At 33.3% G+C, this 12,874-nt stretch overlaps 1 protein-coding gene across 1 annotated transcript; it reads right to left on the bottom strand.

The window, feature by feature from the left end:
• Nucleotides 1-288: 288 nt before the first annotated feature.
• Nucleotides 289-2,176, bottom strand: LOC122579037 (probable receptor-like protein kinase At1g30570). Its single transcript, XM_043751121.1, has 2 exons — nt 1,016-2,176; nt 289-726 (listed from the first exon to the last, which is right to left on the bottom strand). The coding sequence occupies exons 1-2, from the start codon at nt 1,946-1,948 to the stop codon at nt 541-543; spliced, it is 1,119 nt and encodes a 372-aa protein (XP_043607056.1). The 5' UTR covers nt 1,949-2,176; the 3' UTR covers nt 289-540.
• Between the last annotated feature and the right edge of the window lie 10,698 nt (nt 2,177-12,874).

Genomic DNA, 12,874 nt, shown 5'->3' with positions numbered 1-12,874 from the left:
ATGCCCTTACTTGTCCTTACCTAATATATTTTTGTTTTTAGTGGAAGTAAAATGATATGTTAGGATATGTAAGGATGTTTGTATGGTTGGAGATAAAATTATAAGATTTGAAGGATTTATAAGGATGTATAAGGATTTGTAAGGATATATAAAGATTTGTAAGGATATGATGTGGCAGCTGAAGGACACCTTTTAGGCGTCTTTAGGAGTTGAGATAGTCTAAAGAAGAAAAAGAAAGACATAATCAAACAGTACTCACAAGAGATATTCGAGTGTGTTTCTTTTACCTGGCCTTAATTTGTTACTGTATTTAATTAATCAGCCATGCATTGCATGCATGCTACACAGCCAACTATATATAATGTACGTATCTATCATTACATCATTACCTATATCTATATGTCCATATATAGATTATCTATATAGATATGAAGCTTTCTTATTTGATAATAATACCTTCTTAATTCTTATATATAGATTAGAATCCATATCTCATCTTGACACAATAAGAGTCCATATGATATGATGAAGATGATTGTATTATGAAACAATCCTCTTTCTACGCCCCTTCTCTACGAAGGCCAAGAGCTTGGATATCTCTTCTTTATCAATGACACCATTACGATTGTCATCTACAGACTTCAATGCACGCTTAGCCCTCCAATTGGCAAACCAAAATCCATTGTTGCGGAAGGCTTCACGTAGAGCTAATTCATCCATCCCTATCTGTATCAAGCGTTTCCAAGAACTTTTCAACTCAGTAATTGTCATCTACACCCCCCGCCACCACCCCACCACAACCGGCCTCCCACTTAACCAAATATATTAGAACATGTTTTCTAATATGGAAAGTGAAAATAATATTTTCCAGTTTTGAGCGTGTTTTCAAAAAAAAAAAAAATTTTTCTAAAGATGAAAAACTCCATTCATTTTCTAAAAAATTAGAAATGAAAAACTAGAAAATATTTTCCACAACTAAACACGCCGTAATATTTAAAGTAAAGTAGATGATTACCTTATTGTCCTCAAACAGTTTCTTATCGTGAAGTTCTTGAAGTTCAAGTGCCCTCTTAAGTTTTTCCACAACCTGAGAAATGGTTGGTCGTTGTTCGCGAGAGTCATGCAAACATTCGAATGCAATGTTTGAAAATATTTCCAAGGAAGTGGAGTTCATTGATGGCCTCAGATCTTGAAAGACAATGTCTTGTAAATTATTATGTTTGTATTTTTGTTTCCAGCTGGGCACTAAGATCTCCAAGTCGTCCTTGGTTGACTTAAAACATAATTTCCCACATAAGACTTCAAATAAGACAACTCCAAAAGAGTATATATCTGATTCTTTCGTCAACCTGTATGTGTACATAAATTGCGGATCACAGTACCCAGGGGTACCTACAATATTGGTGAAAAGAACAGTGTGTTGCTGATTTGCAGGTCCAAATTTTGAAAGTCCCATGTCAGAAAGTTTTGCATTCCAATTGGCATCCAGTAAGATGTTGGAACTTTTTATATCGCGGTGGAGAACTCTTTGCTGGGTGCCTTTGGGATCATGTAGGTAACTTAGACCATTTGCAGCATCAAGGCATATCTTGATACGTTGTGTCCACGATAGACTATGGGAACTTAGATGGCGATCAAGGCTTCCATTAGATGCGTACTCATAGACAATGATCCTCTCACCAGCCTCGTCGCAATATCCGAGGAGAGAGATGAGATTTTTATGCATATAACGCGAAAGCATCATGAGCTCTTTCCAGAACTCTGGATCTCCTTGTCCAAATCTACGATCTAGGCGCTTGATAGCAACCATGCTTCGCCCCATAGAGTGAGACAATGTGCCTGCATAGACCTTCCCAAATCCCCCTATTCCAATAACATTGTTATTGAAGTTACTTGTGGCATTTTTTATCTCTGCCAATTGGATTTTAAGATGTGCAAACTCAGCCATGAAGCTAGGACACGGTTATATGTGGATAAGGAGATATGTGAAATCAGATACTCCAGTAAATTGAAGTTCCAAATTAGCAATTGATGTTCCAAACTCATAAATTAAGAGATGTAATTAGTTCTTTGGGTAGTGTAGAAAGATAAGGGGTTTGGATTTTGTAAGGACACAAGTAAAGAGTTTGAATTTTGTATACTCTCTAAGTCGGTATGGAAATGAAGCCATGTAACTCTTTATTTCGAGGAGTTGCAAGATATATAGTTAAGAATGAAAAACAAAAAAATGACACATCAATACACAAAGATGTGGACGTGGTTAATCAGATTAGTTCATTGAAATTATATATATATATATAACGTTTTTTACCCGCACGAAGTGTGAATATTAAATTTATTTTTTAAAAGTTTTAATATTGACATTGAAATCAATAATATATATAATGTTCAACATTTAAATACCAAAAAAAAATTAAACTTAGTTGAACATATTTAGAAACCTAATGGTCATATTTAGAAACCTAATGGTGTCGTGCTACTTGGATAGTGAAAATTAGTTTAAATGAGATTGACAGTATCTTGTGGCTGCATATTTGCTCTAAATATCTTATTTGATCAGGAATAATTGTAATTACAACCCATGTATATATTAAAACAATTGCTACCCATGAAAGAAATGAACCTGCATAACCCGTAACTTCAATGAATCAAATTGTGATATCATTATCTAGTTAGAAATATTTAAATTCCTATAATGAAACGATTTTGATAATATACGATTTGATTAAATGAATCCAAGATAAAAAAAGTTAGATAAAGAATATTGCCTTTACAGGGAAAAAAAATATATAGAAAATTTTAGCTCATATTTAAGTTTATACGGTTTTAATTTTCTTTTTTGCATATGAGATTTGTTTCTTAAATATAAGGGATTTGGTTTCTTAAGTTTGTATATAAATATCTTTTTTATTTAATATTTAATGGATAAATATTGTCAAAAAATGTAATAATGACACATAGGATAAAAACCTATGTGGCAAATTTTAAAAATAGCTTTATATTGAGGAGGACTTTAAAAGATTAGGATTCCTATTGTTTTAATAAATATATAGATATTATATATATATATATATATATATTGAAAAGTTATTTTGAAAACTTTTTTTTGTGAGAACTTTTCAAATCAAGCCCAACCGATGATTGTTCTTTACATGAAAACTGTTTTTTATTGTTTCCAGATAACTTATGTGTAATTTTGAAGTTTATAATTCTGTGGAGGCATGTATTATCATCCGTTAAACAATTATGTAGAGATTTTGATTCTTGATCACATGTGCACGAATATTGCTATGATTACATGTGATCGACTTGCATACATGTGATCATAGCAATATTCGTGCACATGTGATTAAGAATCCAAATATTCACAAAACTGTATAACGGATAATAATCCATGTCTCCACACAATTATAAACTTCAAAGTTACACATAAGTTATTCAGAAAACAGTCAAAAAACAATTTTCATGTAAATTTACATGAAAATTTATGCTTGCCAGAACTGTTATTACTGTTAATTTGTTCTGTAGAAATGATAGTTGTAATTCATTATTTATAGTGTATTTTATTTGTTGGTTAATCTTTGTATTTAATTCTTTTTACTAACTGTATTGTATTGTTTCAAGATTTCAATTAAATTAAATCTCTTTTTAACAAAATTATGTTTTCAATAATTTGACTGAAGGGATTGGTATAAAACTTAGGCTGTTAAAAATTTTGTACTCATCTCTCAAGTCTCAAACTGTATTTTATTGTTTCAAGATTGTAATTATATTTTTTAACAAGTATATAGAAAAATAAATTAAAAAGATAATAAAATATTTTATGTTTAATAAAATTGAAAAAGTAAAATAACCTGCCAAAGTAAAAGTTGTCAGAAATTATATTTAAATTGAAAAATGAATTGACTTTTGGGTACAAATAACACCCCCTATATTTTTGATGGCTTTTGACTTAAAAAGATAAAAACGAACGGTCTCTTAAGGCACACTATAAGAGTATTGTTGCTTGCCACATCTGTCACTGTTTATCCATCTTTCATCTCTTTCATCATCATTTCATTTTTAATACTATTAATTTTAAGGCAGACTATAGCTTCAATATCTTTAGTCGATAACCACCCAAGTCGACCACTACCTGCTCGCAAGTACCATCCACCCACCTGATCGTTTTTTCGGTGAAGAAGGTGTAGCCGGAGAAGAAGGTCTTGTTGGAATAAACATGATTCGATTCGAGTGATAAAACATCCTCAATCGTCCTGTGGAACCTGTAAGAACATTAAAGCATAATTGCTATTGATTCCGGGTTCCTATAACAAGGTGATCGAGTAATAATGGGATGATAAATTCGGCTGGAACATGATGCACGAATTTAGAGAGGAGAGACACACGAATTTGTGTGGGATTATGTGTGTGTGATTAACCTTAACTTAGGGTTAATTACCCTCTATTTATAATGAGAGTAATTACACATTCAACCCTTTGGTATTTACATATTCAACCCTTCTGGTGTTTAATGTGTGTATCATTAGTCCTCTTAGTTACAATTACCTAATGGGAAACCATATACTACGTCTGTAAGAGTAAATACGTCCATCATATATTTACCTAGACATAGGGATTTCAGTTATTGTCGATTATCATATCAGGAATGATACATGATCAGTGACGGTCACACTAACGTGGTTCCAACATTCTCCCACTTGACCGAGCGATCATTTATCTATGAGTTTCAAATAAGTTCCGGAATAATACTCATTTTGTTTTAAACCAAATCATATCCAATAAGTACAGTCGTAGAGAAGAACATCAACTCAGGACCCCCACTAGTCAAACTATGACTCAAATTTAAAACTAATAAGCAATGATCAATTGACTAAGACAAATTTTGTTATATAATGTCTTTACACTGTTATGAGCTCGAAGTGTAACTAATAGACAAACAAAACTTGAATAAGGAAGAAAATTTTAATTAACATCATAATAATGACCAATAAGTATAACATGCTATCATAATATGTCTTTAAGTAAGCCTCATCTTTGATACGTATCCTATGAAGATTTTAGGAGGAAGACCTTCGGTCATTGGATCCAGTAGCATATTATGTGTACTTATGTACACAATACAAAGAACATTTTCCTCAATCCGTTCACAAATAGATACTTTGTATCAAGATACATCTCAGCACCAGTTGAACTGTTACTGTTCAAGCAAGTTACGGTAGCTGAGTTATCACAGTTTAACTTCAATGGTCTGGTAATAAAGTTGACGACTTTCGAGTCCACTGACCAGGTTCTTTAACAACATCTCATGACATGAAATTATGAACGTTCAGACATCATGGTAGACGTCGCAGTCAGTTCTACTTATGACTCCGTCAAAAGATAGGTTTGCCAGCCAATCATAAATATAGATCTAGAAGTAGGATTTCTTATTGGAATTAGAACATCCCACTACTTCTAAGTTGTCACCTCTTCTATAAGTTAATATGTAGTCTTTGGTCCTTTGCAGATATCGTAGAACCTTTTTTAGCCATTTTCCAATATGCTAATCCAGGATTATATACTTAACTCCCAAGCATACCGGCAATATGAGCGATATCGGGACGAGTACAGACCTGAGCGTACATAATGCTCTCAACTACTTATGAGTAAGGTATCATCCTCATTTTCCCTTTCTTTAATCTCAATGTTCAGACTTTGAGAACAATCACATACGTTTCCTTTTTACTAATAGATCTATAGTGGGTGTGTAGTGTTGCAAGTTATTGCGTTCTAAGATGTGTTCAATATAAGTCTTTTGAGAAAAAACTAGAACATCATTACGCCTACCCCGATGTATTTCGATACCTGTGACATTAAAGGCATCACCGAGATCTTTTATGTCGACATTTTGCGAAAAATAAACACTTGGACTCACGCAACATATCCAAGTTGTTATTTGCAAGTATATCATCCACGTGCAAAACAAGGATTGTAAATTTACTCCCACTGATCTTGAGATAGGTGCATTAATCCACTTGATTTTCTTAGGAAGTCGTGTCCTCTTATTACTTCATTAAACTTAACGTACCATTTTAGTGATGCTTGCTTCAACCCGTATATGGACTTATTCAACTTGCAGATCATGTGCTATTTACTTTATGGAACTTCATGTTCACATGTATCCGTCTTAATGCAAGTTTTCATTCAGGAAAGTGGTTTTGACATTCATCTAATGTAACTCTAAATCATAATGAGATACGAATGCCATGATGATCCTTAAGGAATCTTTATGAGACATGAGATAAGGTCTCTTGATAATCAATTCCTTCCTTTTGAGTAAAGCCCTTCGCAAATGGTTATGGCCTTATAGCGTTTGACGTTTCCATTCGGGTCTAATTTGGTTTTGAAGATCCACTTACAACTTATAGATTTGGATCCTTCAAGAAATTCAACCAAGTCCCAAACGTCATTATGCTATATGGAATTAAGCTCTCAAATTTTGGCTTCATTCCACTAAGCGGCATGATCGCTATTAATGGCTTCTTAATAAGAGATAGGATCAGTAAGCTTTCCAATGTCCTCAACTTCAGTTAAATAATGAAATCATCAAAGTTATGGTCATGAGTGACCGAGATGATCTCCTGAGTTGATTTTCAGGTTCAATTAGGAAGATGTTTTAGCATTAGTAGTAAGATGCTTTGCTTTAGCATTATTAATAAGATGCTTTAACATTAGTAGTATTCTAATTAGGAGGTTTAGAATTCTGATAGAGAAGGTGGATCAGTGATATTAGGAGCAGCATTGGGTACAAGAGGAGTTATCGGAGGAGTAATAATAACCGACGAGTGGTTCCCCCCGCTTCTTGTACTTCATGCAAATCTTAAGTTATGCTTTGTCGTGCTCCCACTGATCTCTTAGTTCTCGAAATGTGACATACTGCGTGTCAATAATGCTAGTAGTATAGGAAAGACAATAAAACTAATAACCGATAAAGAAATGGGTAAAGGATTTAGGATTCAGTTTCTTTAAGTTAGGGTTATAGAGTTATGCTTTGGCAGTACAACCTCATACGTTCATATAACTCAGACTCAGTTTCCTTTCGGTCCATGAGTCTTAAGGACATATTCTAATGGAACTCTTATTGAGTATATGAATAGTTGTGCGTAAGGTCTCAATCCAAAGGAAAGTAGGTAAGTTAGTGTTGACAAACATATTTTTCACCATGTCCATTAAGGTTCTATTTCTCCTTTTGGCAACATAATTTCGTTGAGGAGAACCAACCATGGTATATTAGTTACTTATGTTTTGTTCCTTTCAAAAAAGTTATGGAAAGGATTAAAAGCTTAACCAATATCAATATGTCAACCATAATACTCATCTCCTCTATCTGATCTCACAACTTTTAGTTTTATGATCAAGTTGGTTTAAAACCAAAGTTATAAGATCAATAAAAGTCTCTAAGGGTTCAGATCAGATATAGGTGCATATAACATGAATAATCGTTAATGAATGTAGTAAGTGATGTATGTTCTGAGATGGTTGAGGGATAGGAGATACTAACATCAGAGTGAATTATTTCCAACAAGTTGGAACTTCTATTGGCTCCTTTCTTAATCCCTTAAGCTATTGAATACATGTTTTAAAATCACTAAAGTCAAGAGAATGTAATATTCCATTCTCTATGAGTCGTATCATGCAAACTCGTGAGATGTGGCTAAGGTATTTATGCCACTACATGGAGTAATTCTCTTAATTAGTTAGATGATTTTGTCTTTGTTTTAGTTATGTCATCAATATTAGGAGACAACAAAGACTGTGAGAAAAATGTGATCTAGTTCTAACTTTTACAACAATCCATTCAAGAAACTAGAACCAAGGAATTCATTATTATGAGTAATGGCAATCTCGTCGTAACCATGAATAATTACATAACTTTCAAGGTCTTAAACTAGAGAAATAGATACAAGGTTCCGAGAAATTCTTGATACACATAAGGTATCCACTAGTCTAATACACTTTCAAGTGTTTATATGTAAATCATAAGTCCCCATGGTTTCGACATATAAGAGATCAACCCTTCCAACTCTAAGCTTTCTTTGGTCATTTGATAGTTTCTGAATTGTATGGAATCCTTATGTTGAGTTAATCACATGAACCATATAATTAGAATCACTCACACATGTATTAATAGATACATCATAAAAAGAATCAAATATTACATGAAATAAATTACCTTTCTTAGCTAGCTACTCCTTGATTTTAGGGCAATCTGGGCACAATCAGAATTTGTAGTTAGGATTGCTCGTCAAGGACTCAAAACTAGAGGTATAAGCACCATGATTAGCCTTTTGAACTTTAATTTGCAGTCTTATCACTGTTATATCTTTCCTCTTAATGGAATTAGCAGTGGTAGTAAGGTGAACAAATATAGGTTGGCCCAACTTAAGGCGACCATTTTCTTGCACACACATTGCTATTCGTTCACTCATCAACCATTTATCCTTCATAGCATTATATCTAATTTTGAAGGTGTCGGAATGAGCAAGCAATGAGGTCATTATAAAATGCATAAGAAAATTGTCAGAGACTTTCATTTTGGGATTCTTAAACTTATGAGTCATGTCAGTCATATTCATTTTGTGTTCACAAATACTGCTATTTCCTTTGTATTTAAGCTACTTGCATACGCCTTATTTATTCCCTCAGATACTATGATTGATGAAGTTCCTGACCATCATTAGTGATAAGTGATTTGCCCTTTCCCACTTTCTTAAAAAAATTCGCTTTATGAGCTGCAGAAAAGTTAGCAGTAATAGTAGTGGGTTTATTATGGCGAATGACATAGTCAAGGTCTAGCATCTCCAGAGTTAGAGGTAATTAACCTTTTCATGAAGCAAAGTTTGCGTCAATAAGAAACTTAATACTTAAGTTAGGTACTACAGTGGAAATAAAGAGGATATCAATTTATGATACAAATAATAGAAGATTATTGAAGTAATGCCTAAAACTAAAGGCAATAAGATTATAGTGACATAATTAGCTATCTAAGACAGACTAAGTAATATCTATAAAATAATGGAACTAAAGTAATGCCTAAACTTAACTAAGGGCTAATAATAATGTTCCTTATAATAACATAATTAGAAATCTAAGGCTTATTAAATAATGTCTCTAAAGAAATGGAACCAACGTAATGCCTAAATACGTAAGAGGCTAAAGTAATGTTCCCTAAAGTAATGAGACTAAGACCATTATACTAATGAAGCCAGTGATAGGTAACCTATTGTAAACACCAAAACAATAAGTTGACATAAGGCTCTACTTAGATTTACATCACCTTTGGGCAGAAGTAACTAATATCTAAGTACACATGAGCATTAGGGTCATGCGGCACAACGCTTATCTTTTGACCTTTGGGCACAAAATTAAGAATCGTGTATCTTATGCATGAAAAGATATTCCTTTTAGCACACAAAGTGTATTAAATCACCTTTGGGCAGAATCAATATACTTAGTGTTCATTATCCAAAAGGAAAAGAACGCACCATGAGAATCATATTTGACCTTTGGGCACAAATGATGAAACCATGTACATTAGTGCGAAGCCCCACACATTACGAGGGTCCGGGGGCAGCGCCCCTAGAAACGGGGTCTAAGGGGCAGAGCCCCTGGCTGGGATCGAGCTGCCAGGTCAGCGCGACCAAAAATTTTTACCCTTAAAGTGCTATAGCAAAAATGTCTTAGAAAATATTATTTTTGAAAAATTAGGGACAAATTCAGCCACAAAATTATAGGGTAAAATAGTAAGCACGAACACATTCATCAGCTAAAATCATCTTCAGTATAATACGAACTTAAGTAATAACTCGTGATAACATAAGCACAAAGTCATCTAATAGTTCATGATAATGTAAGCACGAGGTTAAGTAATAGTTCGTGATAATGTAAGCACGAAGACATCAATAAGTCGTAATGACATACGCACGAAAACATCATCTAAGTCGTGAACACGTAAGCCCGAAGATATCATAGATTCATGATGATGTCAACACGAAGGTGTCATTAACTCGTGATGACATAAGCACGAGGTTGTCATTAGTTCGTGTATGAAATTAAGCTGAAGTTCGTGGTGACATAAGCATAAGTTCGCGATGACGTAAGCGCGAGTTAGAGATGACGTAAGCACGAAAATGAGCAGAAGCCATGATGACGTCAGCACGAGGATGACGTCAGCGTGAAGTGAACATTAGTCCGTAATGACGTCAGCACGAAGATGACGTCAGCGCGAGGATGGCGTCAGCGTGAAGTAGGCTTTAGTCCGTGATGACGTCAGCACGAAGTTCATAATCTGCAGATTTTTAGTTCACGAAATTCATCTAATTCGAACCAAATCATGACTTATAGCTCGTAACGCGTCTCTGATACCACATGTTGGAATAAACATGATTCGATTCGAGTGATAAAACATCCCCAATCGTCTTGTGGAACCTGTAAGAACATTAAAGCATAATTGCTATTGATTTCGGGTTCCCATAACAAGGTGATTGAGTAATAATGGGATGATAAATTCGGCTGGAACATGATGCACGAATTTAGAGAGGAGAGACACACGAATTTGTGTGGGATTATGTGTGTGTGATTAACCTTAACTTAGGGTTAATTACCCTCTATTTATAATGAGAGTAATTACACATTCAACCCTTTAGTATTTACACATTCAACCCTTCTGGTGTTTAATGTGTGTATCATTAGTCCTCTTAGTTACAATCACCTAATGGGAAACCATATACTACGTCTGTAAGAGTAAATACGCCCATCATATATTTACCTAGACATAGGGATTTCAGTTATTGTCGATTATCATATCAGGAATGATACATGATCAGTGACGGTCACACTAACGTGGTTCCAACAGGTCTCGCTGGAGGAAAGAGTTGCCGGTGGAAAGGGCCGGTAGGATAATATATACGGAGTATTATATATATAAATATTTATAAATATATCCGCCGATCCCATTACCTTATTGGGCGCCGCCCATAAACTTGACGAAGATGAGATATCCGCTTAGATCGATTCAAATCACAATTGCAACATTCAGGGAGTTTGATTGCTTTATTTGCTTTATCACATGGTCTTTTATCGTAAAATACTTTTGAGTGTTGTAAACGTTGATTTTTTTTATCAATAATACAACCATTTTCAATCAATAATATATGAATTATATAAAGAAAGAATATAGAAGAGATAGATAGCAGAAGTATGTATTTATATCTTAGTATGTGTATGTTGCTAGAGTCATACATATATCTATATATAATAGATTAGTTCTTATTATCAGTATAACTAAAGCTCCGCTTTAAATGGTGATTTACAGGATTGACAGAGGAAAGTAGGGTAGACCCATTTTATTCTATCCATAAATAATTTATCACTTTCATTATTGGTATAACTAAACCTCCGTTTTAAATGGAGGTGTCTAACATATATATACCATCACGTTGTTATTATCTGTCTAACTGAACCTCCGTTTTAAATGGAGGAGTTTAAACGGCCACGATTAATAATCAATTGAATTGGATGGATAAGATTAGATTAAAACAAAACTTACCGGTGGCAATATATATATATATATAATTACTAACACTATAAACAATATTGCATTTTTCAACATTTTTAATTAGTGTGAACAAATTAAAAATTTTTGACACGCTTATTTGTGTGTAAAAATATATAGAAATAAAAATGTGTATAAGTTTCCCCACACTAAAAAGTGTGTAAATATATAGACGATCAAAACCGGTAGAAAAAGACTTGACCATTCAAAATAAGACAGCTAAAATGGGACGGAGAGAGTAGTAATCTTTATTTTTGTTTTTTTAATAAATAAAGAAAAATTGTATTTTAGAATAATTTTTTAAAAATATTATGTAGCTAGCCTAATTTTTTTCCCTAAATTTTTTTTTTTAATTATCGTGTCCTAAAGAAAAAATAACTCCTAAATGTTTAATAAAGATCATAATCTCTTATTGAAAACAAACAAAAATATTTGTTATATAATATTATGAAATGTGAAAAGGAGAGAGCATGCGCAGTTAAGTATGATAAACATTTGCAGGGTGGTGAAGTGGATAACATCTTGACATCAACAAGCCGCAGTTCGAATCCCTGGGAAAACCTCAATCCTCAGATAATTAATTAGTTTTCTGATCAAAACAATATTATGAAATTTTACACACTAGATAATCACGAAATCAGAATCATAATCAGTTTTGTAACACTAAATTTTTCCAATACTCCAAGAACTTATACAATAGCTCATCAAATCAAGATGTATCATAATGGGTATTGGATTTCAAAGGAATATATTCCAATAGACACCTTAATGTACTATCAATAGACTACGTCTACCATTCAAAGGTACGTGGTAGTAAGTGCTTTGAAGTATTGATTCAATTTTTTTGATGTAGACTTCATTACATGGTATAAACCATATATACAAAAAAACCTTTGCTCATGGAAGATAGCATGAGAGATGCCTAGCTTCAACAACGGTTCTAAGTCTTAGGGCATTTGATGTCAAATCATGGTGGCCAAAGTTGATTCTATAAGATATTAATAAACCACATTAAAGTTGAGATTCTAAAGGTGTATTACCAAAGTAAATCTGGCACCCAGAATGTAACAGTGAAAAGATCGTTAGCTTAAAAATTATCTTATGTTTTATCCACAAGTAGTCTAATAAGCAATGCAAAAAGGGAAACGGGTCGAAATGTGTACTTTTTAAGCCAAAATCCTCTTTAGTTTTATATATTTTTATTCAAAATATTAGATTAATACCGAAAAACAATAGAAATTTTCTAATCTTATTTGACACACGAATTGTTAATAAAAA

Source organism: Erigeron canadensis, chromosome 8, assembly GCF_010389155.1.
Source record: "Erigeron canadensis isolate Cc75 chromosome 8, C_canadensis_v1, whole genome shotgun sequence".
NCBI lineage: Eukaryota > Viridiplantae > Streptophyta > Magnoliopsida > Asterales > Asteraceae > Erigeron > Erigeron canadensis.
The sequence above is the reverse complement of the archived record's forward strand: the minus strand, read 5'-3'. Positions and strand labels throughout refer to the sequence as shown.

Coding starts and splice junctions, on each gene's coding strand:
- LOC122579037 (XM_043751121.1), bottom strand. CDS start 1,948: ATGGCTGAGTTTGCACATCTTAAAATCCAATTGGCAGAGATAAAAAAT. Junction 727..1,015: donor AACTGTTTGAGGACAATAAG/GTAATCATCTAC, acceptor CGCTTGATACAG/ATAGGGATGGATGAATTAGC.